The following is a 24067-nucleotide window of genomic DNA, read 5'->3' as shown; positions in this document are numbered from 1 at the left end:
TAATACTTACTATTTCATTTTCAATTCATATATGTTCATAATGGGTTGTCAGTATTTTAAGAGAAAACCAGAGCTTGTTTTGCTCAAAATGAATTATACTCTTTAAGGTATAGAAATGTTGCATTTTTTAAGACCTACTCAGCTATATGTTCGCCCACACTATGAGGTCATCCATGTAATAGTACCTGGCAGATTCATAAACTGGTTTCTTGAGAGCTGATATGCTATGCAATAAACACGTCTGGTCGTTCCTCTGTGCAACAGGACTGGCTCTCTTGCTGCATGCGCAGCTAGGTAAGACCACTATCCCGATCCATGTCATAATATAACAATTATTGGACTAATTGATTAGCTGTCAACCAGAACCATCATAATTTAATCACCATATTAAAAAAAAATCTTTAGGTTACTACTCTATGACAGTAAACTGATTGTCAGGGTGTGGGCCAAATAAGATATTTCATGGCATCATCTTGGACTTTGGGAAAGATTGATCCACATTTCTCACCACTGACATTTTATAAACCAAACAATTAATTAATCGGACAAATAAAGGACAATCAACGGTGATAATAATAATCATTAGTTGCAGCACTAATTAAATACTGGGAGTGATGTTTCTCTTCCTCTCTGTGTGTATCCCAGGATCCTCCTATCTCCTGTCATGTTACTTCACCAACTGGGGTCAGTACAGACCTGGATCTGGGAAGTTCTTACCCTCCAACATCGACCCGTGCCTATGTGACCACCTTATCTATGCCTTCGCCACCATGGACAACAACCAGATCACGACCACGGCGTGGGATGATGAGAAATTCTATGCCGAGTTCCAGGCTCTCAAGAACCAGTGAGTTTCTGTAGTAAATAGCCTACATTTATTGTGCACAATATGCACAATATGTGATAGTTACTGGCTACTATATTATACTCTCAAAAGAAAAGATTAGATAACAAATATAAACTTTGTATCTTAATTGATAAACTGATTAAATAGAAGTGACATCCACCACATTTAGCCTAAATTTATCCTAATCCATGCCAAAGCGGAACTATAACTGCCTCAAATGGTCGGTTGTATTATATTTGCCCCCTACCCCAAGGTCAGGAGCTCCCTGGTCAGCATGTTCTCCAATGGTTATCGGCTCTTCGCTTCAACACAGTGTTCTTGTGTTCTTGACTCATCCCACAGGAATATTAACCTGAGGACCCTCCTGGCCATTGGTGGAGCCAACAAAGAAATTATTCCAAAGTTTGTAATTCCAAACCTCTTTAAAGCTCTGTAACTGTAGATGCTGTGCATCAATCAAACAAATGAGAGGTGGCCTCCACTAAGTTTCTTCTTTGTTAGCCACCATCATTTTTTCTCTCTCTCTGCTGGTTTGTCTTTTCTAACATAAGGGAAGGGATTAAGCAAGCAAGGGATTTTTCGTGCTCTTCAGCCAAGTCCAGTGTTTCTTAGGAGCAGGACCAACTAACCACAAAATATGAAGTCACTGCAGCACATGCCACCTTCTTGAAGAAAGACTAACATACCATACCATTGAGTCCATAGTCCCCATTTAATAAACATATCACATATAACTTCCTGTTCTGATTTATTTTTCATCGACCCTCTCTCTCTCTCCCCTCTGATTTGTTTGTTGTCCTTCTGTGTCCCTCCCTGTCCAGGTTCTCTAATATGGTGGCTACTTCTGCTAACCGTCAGACCTTCATCACCTCTGTGATCAAGTTCCTGCGGCAGTACGGGTTTGACGGTCTGGACATCGACTGGGAGTTCCCTGGCTCCAAGGGCAGCCCTGCCATCGACAAGGAACTCTTCACCACCCTCACTCAGGTGAGACTGCTGGTTATTATGACTGTCACAAAGGGGGTCAGACAAACAGGCTCAGTATGTAGAGGAGTCGTTCAGTTACCTCTTGATCCAGGCTCCTTCTGACCTTGTAGAGGAGTTGTTTAGTCACCATAAGATCACTCGTTTGAGCCCGGCTCCTTCTGACCTTGTAGAGGAGTTGTTTAGTCACCATAAGATCACTCCTTTGAATCAGGCTCCTTCTGACCTTGTAGAGGAGTTGTTTAGTCACCATAAGATCACTCGTTTGAGCCCGGCTCCTTCTGACCTTGTAGAGGAGTTGTTTAGTCACCATAAGATCACTCCTTTGAATCAGGCTCCTTCTGACCTTGTAGAGGAGTTGTTTAGTCACCATAAGATCACTCGTTTGAGCCCGGCTCCTTCTGACCTTGTAGAGGAGTTGTTTAGTCACCATAAGATCACTCCTTTGAATCAGGCTCCTTATGACCTTGTCAAAGTGTCCTTGGGAATGGCATTCTGACTCCCCAACTGATCCTGATAAGCCGGTTGACGCTTTGCATGGTAGCCTTCACCACTGTTATGTGTGAATGTGTGTGTGAATGGACAAACGAAAGCATTAATGTGTAAAGCTTTTTGAGTGCTCAGAGAAGTACAAAAGCTGTGCTTGAATGCAGTTTGTCACCTTTTGTTTGTCATGTTGTGCACACAGGAGATGCTGTACGCCTTCGAGGCTGAGGGCGTGAGCACCAGCCGCCCTCGCCTGATGCTGACCGCTGCTGTGTCTGCCAGCAAGAGCACCATTGATGCCGCATACCAGATCCCTCAGCTCGGCCAGTGAGTACTAGCCTGGTATAGACCGTTTCAAGAGAGTTCCATTATCAGCATCATAGTTGGCCCCACAAGGCTTCCGTTTTAACATTCCATATGTTATCTTAATGCAGAGGAAGTAGATTGGGAACCAAATAGAACGTTCAAGCATTGCTTTTGTTGTTATTGTTGAAAGGGTCTATAACCAGACCCATTTGGGGACTATTTCTAGCCTTTGGGTTAGTTATGAAACCACTTGTCAGATTTCCAGACCCTGAATTATTTTCACTCATTTTTGGTCAATGACAGCTAAAACCCATACACGTTGTCGTGCTTGCACCCCTACATGGATGATAAGAAATATAAGACTTCAGTTCCTCTTCGCAATGGCCTGAAGTTGGAGACGCTCAAAGTTTGTGTGTTTCATCTCCTTGTCAGGATCCTGGATTACTTCCACATCATGACCTATGCGTTCCATGGTTCATGGCAGCACTTCACAGGGGAGAACAGCCCCTTGTACAAGGGACCTGCCGACACGGGGACACACATCTACTACAGCATAGTGAGACCTACACACACACACACACACACAATTCCAGGTCCAGAGAGCACAAATCCCTGCCAGGATTGTAACCATACTCTGATTCAGAAGATTGGTTTTTGTTTAAAGATGAAGTTAGTGAGTAAATGGCCTTTGTGGTTTAGCAGGTGTCTTGGGTTTCTTCTAGGTCAATTCTGCCTGGAATTTACACACACTTTACCATAACAAAAGCATTATTACAAATGAGTAATTGAAGCTTCTCCTTCTTGACAAGCTGATTTTATAGGGACACCTGGCAACATTTTCGTGTTAATTAATAATCTTCGTAAGTCGGTATATGGTTAAATGACTCATTACAGGCGAATGAAGACTCTCTCGCCCGCTCCTACTGCCTGTAGGAAAAATATCCCGCTTGCAAGTTCGGTGTATCCTACCCGCGACCTTCAGTCTCACAAAGTCTCAGACATCGCGAGAAGCAGGATCCGTTTACATCCTGCATCCCCAGCACAGAGACAGGCTAACGAAATCCGGCTAGCAATTGTTGCAAACGTGTGAATAATGGCAGACCCGGCGAAGAAGCAGCAAAAACCCTTTACGGAAGATGCAAAGAAAAGGAAAAGAGCTTCAGACCGAGCGAGGGCTCGCACACGTATCGACACATACAGACGCTAGGGGGAGCTTTGAAGAGAAAAAACACTCAGGCTTGTCTGGTGTCCCTTTAAAAGGTCGCAAAGTTTATATGAATAATATATGCCTGTGTATAGTCACTCTAACTGTCCTGTGCTGTGATCAGGACTACGCGTCACTCTAACTGTCCTGTGCTGTGATCAGGACTACGCCATGAACTACTGGAGGAGCCAGGGTGCTCCAGCTGAGAAGCTGCTTGTTGGTTTCCCCACTTATGGACGCACCTTCACACTGGCCAGCGCCTCCAACACCGGTGTTGGTGCCCCTTCTGTTGGACCCGGGCCCGCTGGTACCTACACCAGGGAAGCTGGATTCTGGTCCTATTATGAGGTGGGTTCCTGCTTACTTTTAGATCAACAACACCATGACATTTATTTTGCATTTGCCCCAAGTACAAAGGTCCTGTGTTTCTGTGGTCCTGAGCGACAGACGCTAGTACCTATGGGTTTTAAATTAACATGTATTCACTAAGCAGATGCTTTTAATCCAAAGTGATTTACATGTAAATTATATTACAAGGGCCAGTGTCCTCAGAGCAATTTGGGATTAAGTGCCCTGCTAAAGAGCACAACGGTGGAAGCCAGGAAATGAACCCGCATTTTTTTCTGGCTACTGCATGCTAGCCCAGCTCCTTAATCACTATGCTACCACTATATGTAAGCCCAGCTGGTTAGCATGCAGTGGTAGCGTTGTGGTTAAGGAGCTGGGCTAGCATGCAGTTGTAGCGTAGTGGTTAAGGAGCTGGGTTAGCATGCAGTGGTAGTGTAGTGGTTAAGGAGCTAGGTTAGGATGCAGTTGTAGTGCAGTGGTTAACCACTACGCTACCACTGCCTGCCAATTTTAGCATCCTTGCTAGCACTTCCACCTCCCCTCCATCCCCGAGGTGCAGGACTGAGCTGAACAGTCGACACACAATGCAGGTCACACAGATGTATCTGAAGTCCTTGTTGGGGCTCTTGTTTGGCTCCTGCCATTCTAACGGTCAATGTTGTCTCCCTGTGCAGATCTGCAACTTCCTGATGGAAGGAGCCACTCAGGTCTGGGACACAATCCAGATGGTGCCCTACGCCTACAACAGCCAGCTCACCTGGGTCAGCTACGACAATATCAAGAGCTTCCAGGCTAAGGTAAGGGCAGAAAGCCAGAAGTCAAATAAATAAATAAATTAAACATCAACAATTTGTGATAGACACAGTTAATGTCATGGAATATTCTGTTAATGTTAAGAATTAGAGTAAGATAAAACCCATTAATTCTCTGTGGATTAGCAATGGCAGTGTGGAGATTATGTCATGGTTTGCCGTGTTAATCAGAGAATGGCAAAGTCCTAACCTGACTCTCGCCAGATGAATTTCGTTCCGCCTAGCTCCACTCATCCATCTGGGACCAATCCATTGGAGTGTTGCTTCAGAAGGCTGGGCCTAATCAAAAAATGCTTGCAGATGATTGAATAAGCCACTTGTCCGTCATCTATTGACATGCTACTTCAACCACTCACATCGAAGCTAACCCGTGACGCTGATAACAGTCTCACAGTCGCTTCTACGCTATGTCACATCTATGAAACTCCCGCCCTGCGTCCTGATTGGCTGTACCTGTCACGGTTCAGACAGACGACCAGAGGACCACAATTGCGTCACACCAGAAAGTTTATTAAACTTAAGGGAAAAGGGAAGTGGGGAGTGAGTGAAGGCTCCAGGGGTTACTGGGAATAACAGGGATACAGGGGTTCCGTCCAATGTGCTGTGTCTGTGTCCCACCCAGTGGCAGCGATGCGTCCTATGACGCCGGTGGTGGGTGGTCCGGAAGTCCTGGGGGGGGGGAACACAGACACAACAGGGCGGAAGAAACAAGGCAGAAGTACAGTTCAAGGGAAATCCAAATTCGTAGTAGCAAGGCAGAAAGCAGGTCTGGTTTTCTGGGGCAGAAGAGTATCCAAGATTCAGGCAGGTCCGGGGTCACAAAACAAGAGTGAGCCAGAAGCGCGAGCAAACAGGTTCCGGGTGTGAGCTTTGCAGACGATCTGACAAAGGAGAGCTGAAAGACAGGGCTTTAAATACTGGGAGAGGTTAGTGGGTAATGCAGCGCAGCTGGCAGAGTAATTAGAGCAGAGCAGAGCAGGGACAGGTGAAGCTAGTTAGGCTGAGTAGAGAGAGTGGTGAGCAGAGTGGAAGATAATGGAAACCAATTAAGGTGGTAACCCGGTGGAGTGAGAGGGCTCATGACAGAACCCCCCCCCCAAGGGACGGCCCCAGAAGTCCCAAGAGCAACACCACGCCGGGCGGGAGGAGGGGAGCCGGAGGAGGGCTAGAACTCCTCCGAACGGTCCGAGTGAACGTCCTCATCCTCGGAGGAAGCCGGAGGGTCGTGGTCGGGAGATGGGACAGGTCCCGAGACAGGGTCAGGCACAGGACAGGAAGCCGAGCGGGCAGGACGGTCAGGGACCCCTCTGGGGCGGCCCCTACGGATTGCAGGTTGATCAGGATGCCGTTGGTGGAAGGCGGTGATGAGAGTCCGATCCACAATCCGACTAGCCGGGACCCAGGTCCTTTCCTCAGGTCCATAGCCCTCCCAGTCAATGAGGTACTGGAGACCCCTACCCCTCCGTCTGGACCGAAGCAGGCGGCGGACGGTGTAAACCAGACCACCATCGACGAGCCGTGGAGGAGGAGGAGAAGGCGCAGCAGGGACCAGCGGACTCTCATGAATGGGCTTAATCTTAGACACATGGAAAGTGGGGTGCACCCTCATGGAATTAGGCAGTTGGAGCCGGACAGCAGTTGGGCTAATCACTCTTACAATAGGGAATGGGCCAAGGAACCGAGGTGCCAGCTTTTGCGACTCCACCCTGAGTGGCAGGTTCTTCGATGACAACCACACCCTTTGACCAACATGGTAGGTGGGAGCAGGAATTCTCCGACGGTTGGCCCCGGTAGTGTAGCTGGCAACGGATCTGAGGAGTGTGGCTCGGGCTTGTGACCAGGTGCGGCGACATCGACGGGCAAAAGCAAGTGCAGATGGGCAAGTAACCTCCCCTTCCTGGCTGGCAAATAGAGGAGGCTGGTATCCATAAACACATTGGAAGGGGGACATACCGATGGCAGAGCAGGTCAGAGAATTGTGTGCGTACTCCACCCATGTCAATTGCTGCGACCAGGAGTGGGGGTTGCGTGAGGTCATGCATCGCAGTGCCTTCTCGAGCTCCTGATTTGCCCGCTCTGACTGCCCATTGGATTGGGGATGGAATCCGGAAGTCAGACTGACTGTGGCTCCCAGCAGGTGACAGAACTCCTTCCAAAAGGCGGAGGAGAATTGTGGGCCACGGTCAGAAACTACATCCCTTGGCAGTCCGTGGATCCGGAAGACGTGTTCCAGGACCACCTGGGCGGTCTCCTTGGCGGTTGGGAGCTTGGGGAGGGGAACGAAGTGTGCCATCTTGCTGAATCGGTCAACTATGGTCAGAATGACGGTCATGCCACTTGAAGGGGGCAGCCCCGTGACAAAGTCAAGGGCGATGTGAGACCAGGGACGTCTGGGCACAGGCAGGGGCTGCAGCAATCCGGCTGGGGGCTGGCAGGACGACTTGTGTTGGTTGCAGATGGGGCAGGCTTGGACGAATTCCCGTACATCCCTTCTCAGAGAGGGCCACCAGAACCTCTGGGCGAGCAGGTTGTAAGTGCGGGTGGAGCCAGGGTGACAAGCTAGGCGGGAGTCATGTCCCCACTGAATGACCTGGGACCTCAGGTTTTCGGGGACAAACAGGCGGTCAGCTGGGCAAGCGCTGGGACCTGGCTGGTTACGGAGAGCTTCCAGCACCTGTTCCTCAACAGCCCAGGTCAGAGCTGCTACGATGCAGGGACTTGGCAGAATCGACACAGGATCCTTGGAGGGGGTGTCATCCTTCTGGAATTGACGGGAGAGGGCGTCTGGCTTGGTGTTGCGTGATCCAGGCCGGTATGACAGAGTGAAATTAAACCTGGTGAAGAACAGGGCCCAGCGGGACTGCCTGGAGTTCAACCGTTTGGCCGTGCGGATGTACTCCAAGTTCTTATGATCGGTCCAAACGAGAAATGGAATGGTGGACCCCTCCAGCCAGTGACGCCACTCCTCCAAGGCAAGCTTCACAGCCAGCAGCTCTCGGTTCCCTATGTCGTAATTGCACTCAGAGGGGGACAACCGACGTGAGAAAAAGGCACAGGGATGGAGCTTCCTATCCTCCGCAGCCCACTGAGAAATCACAGCACCAACTCCCACATCCGAGGCGTCCACCTCCACAATGAATTGCCGGTCCACATCAGGCATCTGGAGGATGGGAGCGGAGGTGAACCTTACCTTGAGGGTACTGAAGGCTTTGTCGGCTGCTGGGGTCCAGGTGAAGGGTTGCTTGGTGCTGGTTAGAGCAGTGAGAGGGGCAGCAATGGTACTGTAGTTCCGGATAAACTTTCTATAGAAGTTAGCAAACCCCAGAAACTGTTGCAGCTTCTTTCTGTTCTCCGGAACTGGCCATGAAGTGACTGCTGATATTTTGGCAGGATCCATTTGGATACTTCCCTCTGCCACTATGTACCCCAGGAAGGCCACTGTCTTGACGTGAAACTCACATTTCTCTGCCTTGGCGTAGAGGGAATTCTCCAGGAGACGATGAAGGACTTGCTGGACATGGCGGGTGTGTTCAGACAGGTTTCTGGAGTAGATTAAGATGTCATCCAGGTAAACGAAGACAAACTTGTTTAACATGTCCCGCAGCACATCATTCACTAGAGCCTGGAACACAGCAGGAGCATTGGTGAGGCCAAAAGGCATAACCAGATACTCGTAGTGGCCTGTTGGTGTATTGAATGCGGTTTTCCATTCATCTCCCTCCCGGATCCGCACTAGGTGGTAAGCGTTTCTGAGATCCAACTTGGTAAAAACAGTGGCTCCCTGGAGCAACTCAAAGGCAGAGGTGAGCAGAGGCAGAGGGTAACGGTTTTTCACTGTGATGTCGTTGAGTCCCCTGTAGTCGATGCAGGGGCGAAGAGATCCGTCCTTCTTCCCCACAAAGAAGAAGCCAGCACCAGCAGGAGATGAAGATGGACGGATTAATCCTGCGGACAGAGAGTCGTTGATGTAGTCCTCCATGGACTTTCTTTCAGGAGCAGACAACGAATAAAGACGGCCCTTTGGAGGGGCTGTTCCAGGGAGGAGGTCGATGGCACAGTCGTACGGTCGGTGAGGGGGCAGAGATGTGGCTCTTGCTTTGTTAAACACTTCTCTGAGACCATGGTAGCATTCTGGGACATTGGAGAGGTCAGGAGCGGAGTTAGTGGGTACTGGCCGAGGGGGTAGTGCGGCAGCAAGCAGGCAGGTTCGGTGGCAGTCCTCCCCCCACTCCCTGATCACCCCGGTCACCCAGTCGAGCTGAGGGTTGTGCCGGCGGAGCCATGGGTAACCCAGGATGAGGGGTTGGCCTGGAGAGGGGAGCAGGTGAAACTGGATAGTTTCTTGATGGTTTCCGGACAGACCCATCGAGACCGGGGCCGTGACATGAGTGACCGATCCGAGTAAGTGTCCGTCCAGTGCCCGGGCAGGAATAGGAGGTGTCAAACGGTGGTTCTCCAGTCCCAGTTGGCGTGCCAGCTTGATGTCCATTATGTTGGCTTCGGCGCCAGAATCCACCAGAGCAGCCAGGGTGTGAGTTGAGTCAGAGAGGCGGAGGTGAACTTGCAGCAGGGGTTTGCGGTCGGAGGACTGGATGGTCATTGAGCTCAACCGGACTCCCCCTATGCCCGGTGAGCTTCGGCTTTTAAAAGGGCAGGTTACCACACGATGTCCATCACCTCCACAATAGAGGCAGAGGTTTGAGGTGAAGCGGCGCTGGCGCTCTGCAGGAGTGAGAGAGGCTCGCCCAATCTCCATGGGCTCAGACTGGTCAAGCTGACTTGGGTGAGTGGCAGTAGATGACAGGAGCCCCGTCGGATCTCTCCGAATGCCGGTAGTTGGTGGACCTTGGCGCCCCCTCTCACGACGACGGGTCTGTATCCTTCTGTCGATCCGGACAGTCAGTGCGATGGCTTCATCAAGAGTGGAAGGCAGTTCATGGGAGACCAACTCGTCCTTGATATAGTCGGCCAAGCTATGGAAGAACGCGTCCACCAACGATGGTGTGTTCCAAGAACTTCGTCTTGCCAGGGTTCGGAAGTCGATGGAATGGTCTGCGACTGTACGTCTGCCTTGTCGAATACTGAACAGTTCACGAGACGCCTCTGCGGTTGGTGAATCCAGGTCAAACACCTTCAGCATCTCCTCAGCAAACAGGTTGAAGGTTGCACATGCGGGGGTTTGACGTTCGAACTCTGCTGTTCCCCAGAGTCGAGCTCGGCCCGTCAGGTGAGTGATGGCATACCCAACTTTAGCCCCTTCCGTGGCGAAGGTCCTTGGCTGCAAGGAGAACTGAAGTCGGCAGCTAGTCAGGAATGGCCGGACCTGGGTTGAATCGCCGTTGAACCGCTCGGGGTTTCCAATCTTGGGTTCCAGAGCAGCGGCTGCAATGACCGGGGCAGGTAACTCAGGGGCAGGGCTGGTGGGCAGACTGCCTGGAACTGGGCCGGTGGGCGGAGTGGCTGGGGTAAGGTTGGGGAGGAGTTGGATGATCATGGCAAGTTGTTGTTGCTGCTGCTGGAACTGCTGCTGGTGCTGCTGGAACTGCTGATGCTGTTGGTGGCCGACCTGAAGCAGGGAGGTGATGTCGCCGCTCATGCGGGCTAGCCCTCTCTCAGTGTGTTCCAGGCGTTGCATGGCGGTGGGTTGCTCAGGTTCGTCGGTTTCCATGTCGGGGGAAGTGTGCGCTGAGTCCATGATGGTCAGATCGTACTGTCACGGTTCAGACAGACGACCAGAGGACCACAATTGCGTCACACCAGAAAGTTTATTAAACTTAAGGGAAAAGGGAAGTGGGGAGTGAGTGAAGGCTCCAGGGGTTACTGGGAATAACAGGGATACAGGGGTTCCGTCCAATGTGCTGTGTCTGTGTCCCACCCAGTGGCAGCGATGCGTCCTATGACGCCGGTGGTGGGTGGTCCGGAAGTCCTGGGGGGGGGGAACACAGACACAACAGGGCGGAAGAAACAAGGCAGAAGTACAGTTCAAGGGAAATCCAAATTCGTAGTAGCAAGGCAGAAAGCAGGTCTGGTTTTCTGGGGCAGAAGAGTATCCAAGATTCAGGCAGGTCCGGGGTCACAAAACAAGAGTGAGCCAGAAGCGCGAGCAAACAGGTTCCGGGTGTGAGCTTTGCAGACGATCTGACAAAGGAGAGCTGAAAGACAGGGCTTTAAATACTGGGAGAGGTTAGTGGGTAATGCAGCGCAGCTGGCAGAGTAATTAGAGCAGAGCAGAGCAGGGACAGGTGAAGCTAGTTAGGCTGAGTAGAGAGAGTGGTGAGCAGAGTGGAAGATAATGGAAACCAATTAAGGTGGTAACCCGGTGGAGTGAGAGGGCTCATGACAGTACCATAAAATCGGGTGCAGAAATCACTCTCAATGGAAGAGGTCCCAGATGGATGTGAGTGAAGCTAGGCGGAGCTAAGCGGAACGAAATTAATCTGGCGAGAGCCAGGTTAGCAAAGTCCTACAATGAGAAAGATTAATATCACAATACGAATTTTAAGGCACAAGTAGCATGGTTTACTGTAATAAGGGTTTGAAAGCCAAACCTTATAGAACCTTGTAAGCTAGTACTCAAATCAGATGGCGTGGCAAAAGAAAAATAAGTAAAAAATGTGTGTCAGTATCAGTAAATTACACTATTAACAGAGAGTGTATAATATGAGTGAAGTTTGACTGAATCTGGGTGTGGTTCAGATTGATTGGCTGAAGAAAAATCAGTTTGGTGGAGCCATGGTGTGGACCTTGGACCTGGACGACTTCAGCGGCACCTTCTGCAGCCAGGGCAAATACCCTCTGATCAACACCCTCAAGAGCGGCCTTGGCATTGGACAGGGTAAGAGTAACCAGCCTGATTAAACTCCATTAACCCTCTAGGCGCCACAGGCGACTATAGTCGACAAGATGCGGTACTGAATAAAACGGCCGATTTAGTCAAATAGGGTGTCATATTTCGTTCGACTTCCACTCCACTAGATGGCAGACATGTCATACGTCATCCCCGAGTCGAAAAAAGGACACGCTTTAAACAAAACTTTCTAGCTACAGCGCAGTGAATCAGTGTATGAAATACCGGAGCTAGTGTGCGTGTGAGCCACTTTGTCAGAGCGATATTGTCAACGTCAGCGAGTATTTGCATTAGATTATCGTCTAATGGCATCAAAAAAGTTTACCTGAAATGAAGTGTTGGGTCTTCTATTCGCGGACCCTGATTCTGAAGGGGAATATCTGCCTTCAGAAAATGACGGTGATTCGTTTAGTGAGGCTTCAGATGCGTCCCTGCCTTGCAATGATGCAGCTGGACAAAGTGAGAGTTTACTCCATAGTTTAGCTTACACCAAGCACAAACGTTGAATCGTTTGCCCAATGTCACTGGTGGGAATAATGTTTCACAGGTTCGGAGTGTTCATCGGGAAGTTAGCAGGGTGTTAGTGGTGTGGCGAACGAGGCTGGAGGTAGCCTAATATCCATAGCGCTAGCTTCTGTCTTCTGAACGTGTGCCTCTCCACAATCGCGGCGACAGTAACGTGGTGGAGCCTTTGTCTAATGCCACTGGGTATGTTAGACGAGGTCGAAGTGCTCATAGGACAGTTAGGGGGGAACGTAGTGGCAGTGTGGGGAGTCGCAATGAGAATGACAGTAGGCCTAGTCCGAGCTGCGCAAATTCTCTCCACTCGGCGCGCGCGAGGCAGATCTGGCCATGCTGCTCGCATGGTGGAGGTGGTGACACGCTCTCTCCCTCTCCCACACACACACACACACACACACATTAGGTCATGCATAGTCTATCACAAGATGATGGGAATGCCGGCCCTGTATGGATAGGGATAGGGAGTCATTATCTCTACAGCAAAAGGCCTGCTACATAAAAAAAAAAAAAGTCAGCCATTTAGTAGCCTAATGATTTACACTATTGATTTGCTATCTACTTCCCTGATCATTTAGGACATACAGTACACTATGTGTTCCTTTTTGTGTGTTCATGTCCTTGTGATGTGTGTGTCTTTGTCAGCTAAGAAAAAAAACAAAAAAACATCAACAAAAAGAAAAAAAAATACTAACATTGTCTCTTGTCTTGTCTCGTCATCTCACTCCTGATCTGTGCCTTGCCGTGGCAAATGAGCTTTTGAACTAAACAGGTCTTGTCTACTTGTGTTTGTGTGTCATCTGAATAATATATATGTGCCCCATACATGGACTCAGAGTGCCTACTGTATGTAGTAAATGGAAAATCTCTACAGCAAAAGGCCAGTCTACCGCTACATGCATTTGGTTTGTTTCTGCCATTTATTAGTAATGATTTACACAGTTTGTTCACTACTTACTATTTACCTGAGCATTCAGTATTGTGCAATATAGCATTCAGAAGGTGAGGGACATTTTGGGGGGAAAGAAGTGGTGCATTTATCATTCAAACATGCAACTTTTCATGAAAATTCTATAATCCAAGATGGCCGCCACCATATGACGTCATAATATGCAAATTAGATATAAACATTTAATCTCTACATACACTTTGGGTCATCCTTAATATTTCTCTAATTTACAGAAAGTCTCTATCTCTTATCACTTTTAAGATATAGCCTTTTGAAATGAAGATGTCAAAATTGATCGTTTCGGAAAAAAACCTCTGGCGCCTAAAGGGTTAAACTAATCAGAGCTAACGTTACCCTAGCTAATCTTCGAACTCATACTGTATACTATACGTGCATAGGGAAATTATGCTTACAGTCTGTGCCATGTATGATAACATTATAGTATTGGAGGGTTTAGCCATATGTTGTCTTTATGTTCTTACATTGTTTGTGTTTATGTTCATACTCATATGTATTACAGTGCATGAAAATCTGATGTTTTGTTCTGCATCATCTTCTTCTCCTAACCAAAATTTTACTCAAAACTTTAATCAACTATTTTGTAAACAGTGTTGTAAAAATACACATTTCAACATTTTACAGCAGATTTCACACCCTGATCATGCTGTCAAATAATTAAAATTAGAGACACAATCTTCTGCTCAACAGAGGTTTAGAGATATAAAACAGAAACACTCAAACTACGAATCATTTCATGGCAATCATGGAGGTGTCCTATATATGGCATAAGCCAGCATTTCGCCGTTGGCTTCCTCGATGATTCATCTCTTCTGCATTTTTCAAGGAAAAAGAGAAATAACCTTAAACAGATGCTGAATATTGCTAAACATCAATGTACTATACTGCCTCCTAGTGGGACTTTTTGTTTTGCAGTCATACAGGTATTCACCTTCACCCCCTTTCTATCTCCCTTGCCCCAGACTGCATCAGCAGAAGTGGCAGTTTTATCGCCAGCAGCGGAGATGGTTGTAAAGGTAAAGGTGGTAGCAGCAGTGGAGGTAGCAGCAGCAGTGGAGGTAGCAGCAGTGGAGGAGGTAGCAATGTATTCTGCAAGGGAAAGGCCAGCGGCACGTACCCTGACCCCACCAACAAGAACACGTTCTACCAGTGCGCCGGTGGCATCACCTACATCCAGCACTGCGCTACTGGCCTGGTTTTCGACTCCTCCTGCTCCTGCTGCAACTGGGCATAGGAGCCTCCTCTGTCCAAATCTACATCGAAAAAGATTATTCCACCATTCTACTTCCGTTTGTAGAACATCAATAAATAAACAACCTTGGACCATATTTCTTATTATTTCTTATTTCATTTGTGTAGGATACATAATATTCTGATTTCAGAAAGGATGTTACAAATATCAAGGAATATTAAAGTGTTCACATTCTGGCCATGCTGTTAAAATTGGTCAAAATAATTATAAGACATAATTGTGTAAACAGGAGCACAACCACAGGAGACAAATACACACACACACATTTACACAGAGAGCATGTCCTACATTACATAATTGCTCTTTATTTCCCTTATCTTTCACAATTTCTTAATAACATTGCCACACACACACACACACGTAGAGCAACAGTGAGTTGTTCACACCTGAGTACTTGATTATTTGAGCGATCAGCATTGAAATCCATTCATTTTAATTAAACATTTGGAAGAAGCTTTTCTCAGTCCAGTCTTGTTTCTAGTCCCGTTCGTCTCCTCACCTTGCTGAGGCAACCAGAAGCACACACGACTAACATAACATGTTCCATATCAATATAATCACTTACAATAAACATAACAAGCTAAACTTCTTGAGGCATTTATCAAATATGTCTTAAACTATGTTGTATACTATGTTTTGTTTTCATACTTGATTGCCTCTCTTATTATGAGATATTATATACAGAGTCTACTTACTGAGATACACTACAGTTTATCAGAGATCAAAGGCACATTATCAGTCTCAAAAAAGAACGCAGAGCTGAAATACCCTTGAACAAACACCTCCATCTTACTAATTAAAGAACAGTTTTCAGCGCCAGTGTAAATGTCCTTGGGAGAGATTGGACGATAAGTTGTGCTGGTCTGAGAGTATATAAGAGAACTAAGTGTCCACTTATCATTGTACGGCGGCACCATGGGAAAGCTTCTCATTTGCGTTGGTAAGTAACTCTTCACACTGAGACCTCTTAATACAGTGGGGAAACTTTTCACCATTTATTTTTTAGATATACGTGATACTTGATTTTCAATTCATATGTATTCATAGTGGCTTATCTTATTTAAACTTCACTGTATTTCAGCTGAATGGACTTTTAAGATATGAAAACATACACAGAGACTAATCTTTTTTGAATAATTTAGTATAATGAATTGAATTGTATGAGGTACAGACACATTGCCATTTTTACACCTACAGTATTCATTTATATGTTGGCACATACTATGAGGTCATCTATATAAAAACACCTAATCATAAGGTGGTTTCTTGGGAGCCAATATGCTATGCTATGCAAATTTATATATTTGTGTATTGGCTGTATTTTGGCTTATAATAATAGCATACTATTCCTTTAAAGCAAGACCAAAGATTTTTTGTACCTTAAAATATTGTTTCCAAAATCATTTCAGTGGTTCACCAACTCATATCAGGGTGAACGGCACTTCTGCATTCGCTTTGCGACCCTCTATCAGCTAACTGCACTATGCAAGTTTGCCAGATCGGGTGGCGGATCTGTAGTTACTGTAGATGGAATGAGACGTAAGAAACTACAAATTTCTCAATGACTTGCATTTGATGTCGGAATACATCTTACTTTCATAAAATCATGCAACATACTCTACCTTGTCTTTGGACATCGTTATTTGCAAAGCCGGTGCTGGAAAAACAAATAGCATGCGTGAGACAGAGGAAAAGTGCTTTGGTGTTGCTTTAAATGTCTTCTATTTATGTTGGACTATTATAGATGACTATGAAGTCATCTATATAATAGCTCCTACAAAATCATAAGGTGGTTTCTTGAGAGCCAATATGCTATAAGAATACATACGAATATACAAAGACAAAACTATTTTGAATAATTCAGTATACTGAATTGAATTGATAACAATAACTGAATTGTACTCTCTGAGGTATAAAAATATTCCATTTTTTACACTTACTCAGCTATGTTGGCCCACACTATGAGGTCATCCATGTAATAGTACCTGGCAGATTCATAAAGTGGTTTCTTGAGAGCTGATATGCTATGCTATATAAATCTAAAGATTTGTGTACTGGCTAAGAATCGCTTACTGTTCCTTTAATGTCATGTGAATACATGTAAAAAAACACGTCTGATGTTTCTTCTCTGCAACAGGGATGGCTCTCCTGCTGCATGCGCAGCTAGGTAAGACAACTCATGCCATAAGCCCTTGTAAATCTCTATTAGTTCATGTGTTGAGTCCAGAGCTGCAATGACTATTTGATTACTTGATTAGCTGTCAACTATTAAATGGATCATAACCACCCTATTTTAATTACCATATTTGAACTTTTGAAATTTAGGAAACAAACTTTAAAGTTATAATTCCAGCTTCTGAAATTAGAATATTTTCTGGTTTATTTAGGCAACTCCTCAATTACAGCAAACTGAATATCTTCGTGTGCGGACAAAATAAGATATTTGATGGCATCATCTTGGGTTTTAGGAAACACTGCTCTGTATTTCTCATTATTGTCTGACATTTTGTAGACCAAACAATTACTTAATCAGAAAAATAATTGACAGAGTAATCAACGGTGATAATAATCATTAGTTGCAGCACTAATTGAATTCTGGGAGTGACGTTTCTCTTCCTCTCTGTGTGTATCCCAGGATCCTCTTATCTCCTGTCATGTTACTTCACCAACTGGGGTCAGTACAGACCTGGAGCTGGGAAGTTCTTACCCTCCAACATCGACCCGTGCCTTTGTGACCACCTGATCTATGCCTTCGCCACCATGGACAACAACCAGATCAAGAGCACCGAGTGGGACGATGAGAAGTTCTATGCCGAGATCCAGGCCCTCAAGAACCAGTGAGTATCTGTAGTAAAGAGCCCAAACTTATGAACACAATATTCACCTATATGTGATAGTTACTGGCTACTATATTCTCAAGTCTCAAAAGATAAGATTAGATCCAACCTCAAATACAACCTTTATTTAGAGAAAATATAGTAAACTGATGAAATGAAAGAGCCCCCTGGTCAGCATGTTCTCCACTGGTTATCTGCTCTTCACTTCCACACTGTGTTCTTGGTTCATCCCACAGGAACAAGAACCTGAAGACCCTCCTGGCCATTGGTGGAGCTAACAAAGAAACCGCTTCAAGGTCTATAATCACAATCCTGTATGACGTCTATAATCAACCAAAGAAATGAAAAAACCTTCACCAAGTTTCTTCTTTGCTAGATACCATCAGTTTTTCTCTCTTTCTCTAATCTTTCTGTGCTCCTCCCTGTGCAGGTTCTCTGCTATGGTAGCAACTTCTGCTAACCGTCAGACCTTCATCACCTCCGTGATCAAGTTCCTGAGGCAGTACGGGTTTGACGGTCTGGACATCGACTGGGAGTTCCCTGGCACCAAGGGCAGCCCCGCCATCGACAAGACTCTCTTCACCACCCTTACCCAGGTGAGAACTGCTGGTCATTATCACAGTCACCGAGGGAGACACACTGACTCAAGATGGAGAGGAGTCATTCAGCCACTGATTCACATTAAGGCCAGGCTCCTTCTGACGTTGTGTCCTTTAGCATGACACTGACCCTCCCACTACTCCCGCTGTGCAGGTTGATACCTTGCATGGCAGTCTTCACCATTGATAGGTGTGAATGTGTGTGTGTGTGTGATTGGGAAAAGCTGTGAGACAATAGTATGTCAAGCACTTTGAAGACTCACAGATGTAGAAAGAGAAAAGCTGTACTTAGAAAAATAGAAAAATAAATAGAAATGCAGTGTGTCACCTTTTGTCTGTCATGTTGTGCACACAGGAGATGCTGTACGCCTTCGAGGCTGAGGGTGTGAGGACCAGCCGCCCTCGTCTGATGCTGACTGCTGCTGTGTCCGCCGGCAAGAGCACCATTGATGCCGCATACCAGATCCCTCAGCTCGGCAAGTGAGTTCTAGCCTGGTATAACCAGACCCATTCGGAGACTGTTTCCAGCCATTGCATCCTACTGGGTGTAGAATCCACTTTTTAAACGATTGGTATGTTCCACCTACCTAGAATATTTGGTATGGGATTACTACTTCCTATTTGGCCACTAATAGAAGCTGATAATATTAACCTTTTCCCAAACCCTGCTGGCTACAATGGTGTTATCATTGATGAATACATTTGGGTTCATCTTTAAATGTATATGTCTGATTGGTCCACAGCTTAATGCAAAGCGGATTTCCAGACTGTAACCTCAGTGATTTTTTTTTCACCGCTTTTGGTCGATGACACCTGTCATCTGTCGAAAACCTACACACATAAAACTAACATGCCTGTAGCCCTACATGGATGATAAAACTTCAGCTCCTCTTCGCAATTGCCTTCCCTGAAGTTGGAAAGGCCCAAAGCTTTTGTGAAGTCACTTGTCAATCATTCAGCTAAAGCCAGAGTTTCATCTCCTTGTCAGGATCCTGGATTACTTCCACATCATGACCTATGCGTTCCATGGTTCCTGGCAGCACTTCACAGGGGAGAACAGCCCCTTGTACAAGGGACCTGCCGACACAGGGGAATACATCTACTACAGCATAGTGAGACGCACACACACACACACACACACACACACAATTCCAGGTCCAGAGAATACAAATCCCTGCCAGAATTTGAACCACAGATCCAGATTCACACAAGTGCATTGTTTTGTTTTTTAAAGTTAAAGTTAGTTTCTTCTTCGAGCGACAAGTAAGAATAAACAGGTATGATAAGGGATCAGATTCCAAAAATAATTCAGTGGAAATGCATGGATTCCAGTTTCTTCCAGTAGTAGCAACTGGAATCCATGCATTTCTACGGAATTATTTTTGGAATCTGATCCCTTATCATACCTGTTCATTCTTACTCGTTGCTTGACTTATCGTGACTAAATTCAAGATGGCTGCAAACGCTAAACTTCGTGAAGATACTGTCTGTATAAATCGTCTTGTAAGTAAACTACCAGTGCTTTTTCAAAGTTCTCAATGTCTCGTTTTAAATGTCAGGGCCCTCGGAAGTCTACCAATGAAGTGTGGAGATACATTGAGCCTCGTAAATGGTGTAAAACAGTGATTTATTTGCATGGCTAGCCCGATGCCGAAGCACCACCATTGAAAAATCTGTTGGCAGCATCGGCTAACTAGCGCCAGATTTTGGAGTGCAGGGGACAAGCCAAGATGGGCTATGAGACATACGTTCACACTCGGTATCATGTTTCAACACACTTTAGGTCAATATCACACCGGAATTCTCCTTTAAGTTAGTAGGTAGTAAATGGCCTTTGTCCTGTAGCAGACATCAGCATAAAGAAGGCATCTTTAAGAACTAATAAATTGGAGCTTCTCCTTCTTAAAAGCTGTTTGGAAAAAAAATCGCAAAGTTTATATGAATAATATATGCCTGTGTATAGTCACTCTAACTGTCCTGTGCTGTGATCAGGACTACGCGTCACTCTAACTGTCCTGTGCTGTGGTCAGGACTACGCCATGACCTACTGGAAGAGCCAGGGTGCTCCCGCTGAGAAGCTGCTTGTTGGTTTCCCCACTTATGGACACACCTTCAGACTGGCCAGCGCCTCCAACACCGGTGTTGGTGCCCCTTCTGTTGGACCCGGGCCCGCTGGTACCTACACCAGGGAAGCTGGATTCTGGTCCTACTATGAGGTGGGTACAAAAGTCCTGTCTTTCTCTGTGCCAGTGCAACTGTACCCAACAAGAACAGTAGTTATGTAGTAAGCATGTTAACCTCCCTTGTAACGCAGGTTACACCTACAAATGTATTTGAAGTCCTTGTTGGCGTTCGTTTTAGCTTCTGCTACTCTGACAGTCCCTGTTGTTTCCCTGCGCAGATCTGCAGCTTCTTGAAGGGAGGAGCCATTCAAGCCTGGGACGCCATCCAGATGGTTCCCTATGCCTACAACAGCCAGCTCGCTTGGGTCGGCTATGACAATATCAAGAGCTTCCAGGCCAAGGTAATGGCTAACCAGAAGTAAAATCGTTACAAGCATGTCAATGTCAAGGAATATAATGTTAATGTTAAGAAGCAATGGGGCAGTGGTAGTGTAGTGGTTAAGGAACTGGGCTAGCGTGCAGTAGCCTGAAAGTTGTCGGTTCAATTCCCGGCTTCCACCGTTAACCCCAAGTTGCTCCGGGGACAATGTGATCCCTTGTAATATAGCTGACATATGTAAGTCACTTTGGTCAAGAAGTGTCTGCTAAATGTAATGTAATGTAATGTAATGTAAAAGAAGAGTAAAAAAAACCATGAGTTCTCAGGTGGAGATTATGATATGGCATGATAAGAAATAGGCAGTGGCCATGGTTTATCGTCATGGTTTAATGTGTTAATCAGAGAATGGCAAAATCAACACTTAAGATGAGAAAATCAGCACGTAGCCTATAGCAAATACAGGGTAAGGCATAAGTAGCATGGTACTGATTGTTAGAAAGCCAAACCTTATACAGCCTAAATAAAAGGCCAAGTAGGCTAAATGACCTTGCACCTGCCCAGATAGCAAGCACACATTGGCCCAAGGTTGGTATTGGTTGGCAGTGTCAGAGGTGGAATTTTCAACGGTGAAACAATGTCACACCACCATCCCTCAAGCAATTGTGTATCAAATGTTGGTTTATAGGCTAGTCATGTTCGCGACAAAGCCAACCCAGATAGCAAGCACACCTTGGCCGAACTTTGGTATTCGTTGGTAGTGTGGGATGTGGAATTTCAACGGTTATAACAATAGGTTCAGTAGGTTATGTATAAGCTATAGGTTATAGGTTGCTATGTTTCAATGATAAAGATAATCAGCAAGTGGTAACACTCCGCCATGGGTCTGATATGTAGGCTGATGTTTTTGCGGATTGTTGAATGATTTTCTATTGAAATGTCAACGTCACAACAGTGTTACCTCACCAGCCAAAATGACGTTGGCCCAAAGTCAGTATACATCATGCCAACGGCTGCTATGCCATTGGGCCAACGTGGGGCAAACGTGTGCTTGCATGCTATCTGGGTGGACTCAGGTCAGATGACGTGGCAAAAGAAACATAAGTTTCAACAGTTTCAACATTTTCCATAGTTTACCGTATTAACAGAGAGTGCATAATATGACTGAAGTTTGACTGATTCAGATTGAGTGGCTGAAGAAAAACCAGTTTGGTGGAGCCATGGTGTGGACCTTGGACCTGGACGACTTCAGCGGCACCTTCTGCAGCCAGGGCAAATACCCCCTGATCAGCACACTCAAGAGCGGCCTTGGCATTGGACAGGGTAAGAGTAACCAGCTATTACTATTGTTAGCCTAGCTCGTCTTCGAACGCATACTACATGCATAGGGAAATTATGCTAACAGTGAGTGCAGTGTATGCTAACAGTGTAGCATTGGAGGCTTCACCCATTTGGAAGGGGTTGCCCTCAGTCACTGACTGGGAGGGAAACATTACAAAAACAAAGCTAAACTGATATGACTCACATATTTAGGACTACATTTTATGATGTCCATGGAAGCAACATCCTCCACTAATATTTACATTTCATTTCTAAATAGCCTCGTTTATAAAAAAAATCCTCCTGCTCAACAGGGGCACAACCACATAACAGTTCAGAGATATAAAACACAAACACTCAGACTGCTAATCATTTCATTGAAAATCATGGACGTGTCTTACAGTATGCGACATAATTGTTCTTAAAAAAACATTTGAATGGCTCCACAGCGCCCCCTTTCCCCTCCATAACCTCTTAACAAGATTTCTCCACAAGCATGTCTCGCAATGTCACCATTGAAACAGAATGTGACCATTCCTAAACATTATTGCTAATCAATAATGCTAAACGTTAATGCGCTATACTAGCTACTACAAGAGGTATTCATTTCACCTTTCTCTCTCCCTGGACCACAGACTGCCCTCAGAAAGACCAACCTCAGGGCGGCAGCAGCACAAATGGAGGCAGCGGTGGAGGTAGCAGCAGCAGCAGTGGAGGTAGCAGCAGCAGTGGAGGTAGCAGTGGAGGAGGTAGCAGCAGCAGCAGTGGAGGTAGCAGCAGCAGTGGAGGAGGTAGCAGTGGAGGTAGCAGCAGCGGAGGAGGAGGTAGCAGCAGCAGTGGAGGTAGCAGCAGCGGAGGAGGAGGTAGCAGCAGTGGTGGAGGCAGCAGCAGTGGAGGTAGCAGCAGTGGAGGTAGCAGCAGCAGTGGAGGAGGTAGCAGCAGCAGTGGAGGAGGTAGCAGCAGCAGTGGAGGAGGCAGCAGTGGAGGTAGCAGCAGCGGAGGTAGCAGCAGCAGTGGAGGAGGTAGCAGCAGTGGTGGAGGCAGCAGCAGTGGAGGTAGCAGCAGTGGAGGTAGCAGCAGCAGTGGAGGAGGTAGCAGCAGCAGTGGAGGTAGCAGCAGCGGAGGAGGAGGTAGCAGCAGTGGAGGCAGCAGCAGTGGAGGAGGCAGCAGCAGTGGAGGAGGTAGCAGCAGTGGAGGTAGCAGCAGCAGTGGAGGAGGTAGCAGCAGCAGTGGAGGTAGCAGTGGAGGAGGTAGCAGCAGCAGTGGAGGTAGCAGTAGTGGATTCTGCATTGGCAAGGCCAGCGGAATTTACCCCGACCCCACCAACAAGAACGCTTTCTATGAGTGCGCTAATAGCTTGACCTACATGATGAACTGCCCCGCCAGCCTGGTGTTTGACCCAGCCTGCTCCTGCTGCAACTGGGCATAGACCAGACTACCTGACACCCTCTACAGCAAGGATGGCCATTTTGTTTTTCACCCCAACTGTGATAAAGTAAGCCGAGGGGCAAGGGCCACACATTGGACCAGTGGTTCCCAAACTTTTTCTTCCAAGGGCCAGTTCAATATGCCTGGCTCCAAGAGAGGGCATAAAATTAAATAATAAAATAATAAAAAAAAACGGTTGCATTCCCAAAAGTATTAGCAAGGAGTCCCAAAAGTATATTTTATTAAAAATGTGTGAACTCTGAATTCTGTGTCTTTGCATACACAGCTCAAGTTGTGAATATCCTACAAATAATTTAAAGTTATCAAACTATGAGAATTTTATGAAGTGCTGAAGTGGTCTGAAATGACCACCATTCTAACTTTCAGTCACCTGATGAGAACTTTGTGAACTCTTTGTATGAACATTTGAACGAGTGAATAAAAAATAGAAATAATTATCCCAGAAAATCCCAGAAATATTACTTGAATAGAAGTTAGTTAGTTATTAACAATTAATTGATAAACTTTTAAAATACTTTAAAAACTTTTTTTCTTTACAGTTTTGTGCCAATCAAATGTCTACTTTCTTAAAACAATCAAGTCAGTGTGAACTTTAACTTCACCCTGCATCTTGTCATTTCATTATTATTGTTATTATGATTTCATTATCATTTGCATCACATATGTAGCCTCACAGCTGCTCTCTCATTGAACAGAGAAATGGTCAGAACATAGAAATGATACGCTGAGGAAAATGTTGAAGAAACACTTTGCATTGTTACTTATGTAATTTCTATTCTTTTTTTCCTCTT

The 24067-nt window shown here is 46.2% G+C and overlaps 2 protein-coding genes across 3 annotated transcripts; both read left to right on the top strand.

Moving 5' to 3' along the window:
* Positions 1 to 614: 614 nt before the first annotated feature.
* On the top strand, positions 615 to 14624 carry LOC121707560 (acidic mammalian chitinase-like). The gene is made up of 9 exons (XM_042090212.1): positions 615 to 847; positions 1190 to 1249; positions 1669 to 1834; positions 2520 to 2644; positions 3056 to 3179; positions 3990 to 4175; positions 4850 to 4972; positions 11684 to 11822; positions 14283 to 14624. The coding sequence occupies exons 1-9, from the start codon at positions 615 to 617 to the stop codon at positions 14552 to 14554; spliced, it is 1428 nt and encodes a 475-aa protein (XP_041946146.1). The 3' UTR covers positions 14555 to 14624.
* A 2087-nt stretch (positions 14625 to 16711) lies between these two features.
* LOC121707107 (acidic mammalian chitinase-like) lies at positions 16712 to 23256 on the top strand. 2 transcript variants are annotated; one of them, XM_042089409.1, is made up of 11 exons: positions 16712 to 16739; positions 17208 to 17409; positions 17646 to 17705; positions 17840 to 18005; positions 18364 to 18488; positions 18997 to 19120; positions 20039 to 20224; positions 20410 to 20532; positions 21692 to 21830; positions 22739 to 22849; positions 23078 to 23256. In XM_042089409.1, the coding sequence occupies exons 1-11, from the start codon at positions 16712 to 16714 to the stop codon at positions 23254 to 23256; spliced, it is 1443 nt and encodes a 480-aa protein (XP_041945343.1). The 2 variants fall into 2 exon arrangements, with proteins under 2 accessions (XP_041945343.1, XP_041945342.1); XM_042089408.1 differs by lacking the exon at positions 22739 to 22849 and adding an exon at positions 22463 to 22606.
* The last annotated feature ends 811 nt before the right edge of the window (positions 23257 to 24067 follow it).

The sequence above is a fragment of the Alosa sapidissima genome, chromosome 4, assembly GCF_018492685.1.
Source record: "Alosa sapidissima isolate fAloSap1 chromosome 4, fAloSap1.pri, whole genome shotgun sequence".
NCBI lineage: Eukaryota > Metazoa > Chordata > Actinopteri > Clupeiformes > Clupeidae > Alosa > Alosa sapidissima.
Note: the sequence above shows the minus strand (reverse complement) of the source record. Positions and strands in the feature narration are given on the sequence as shown.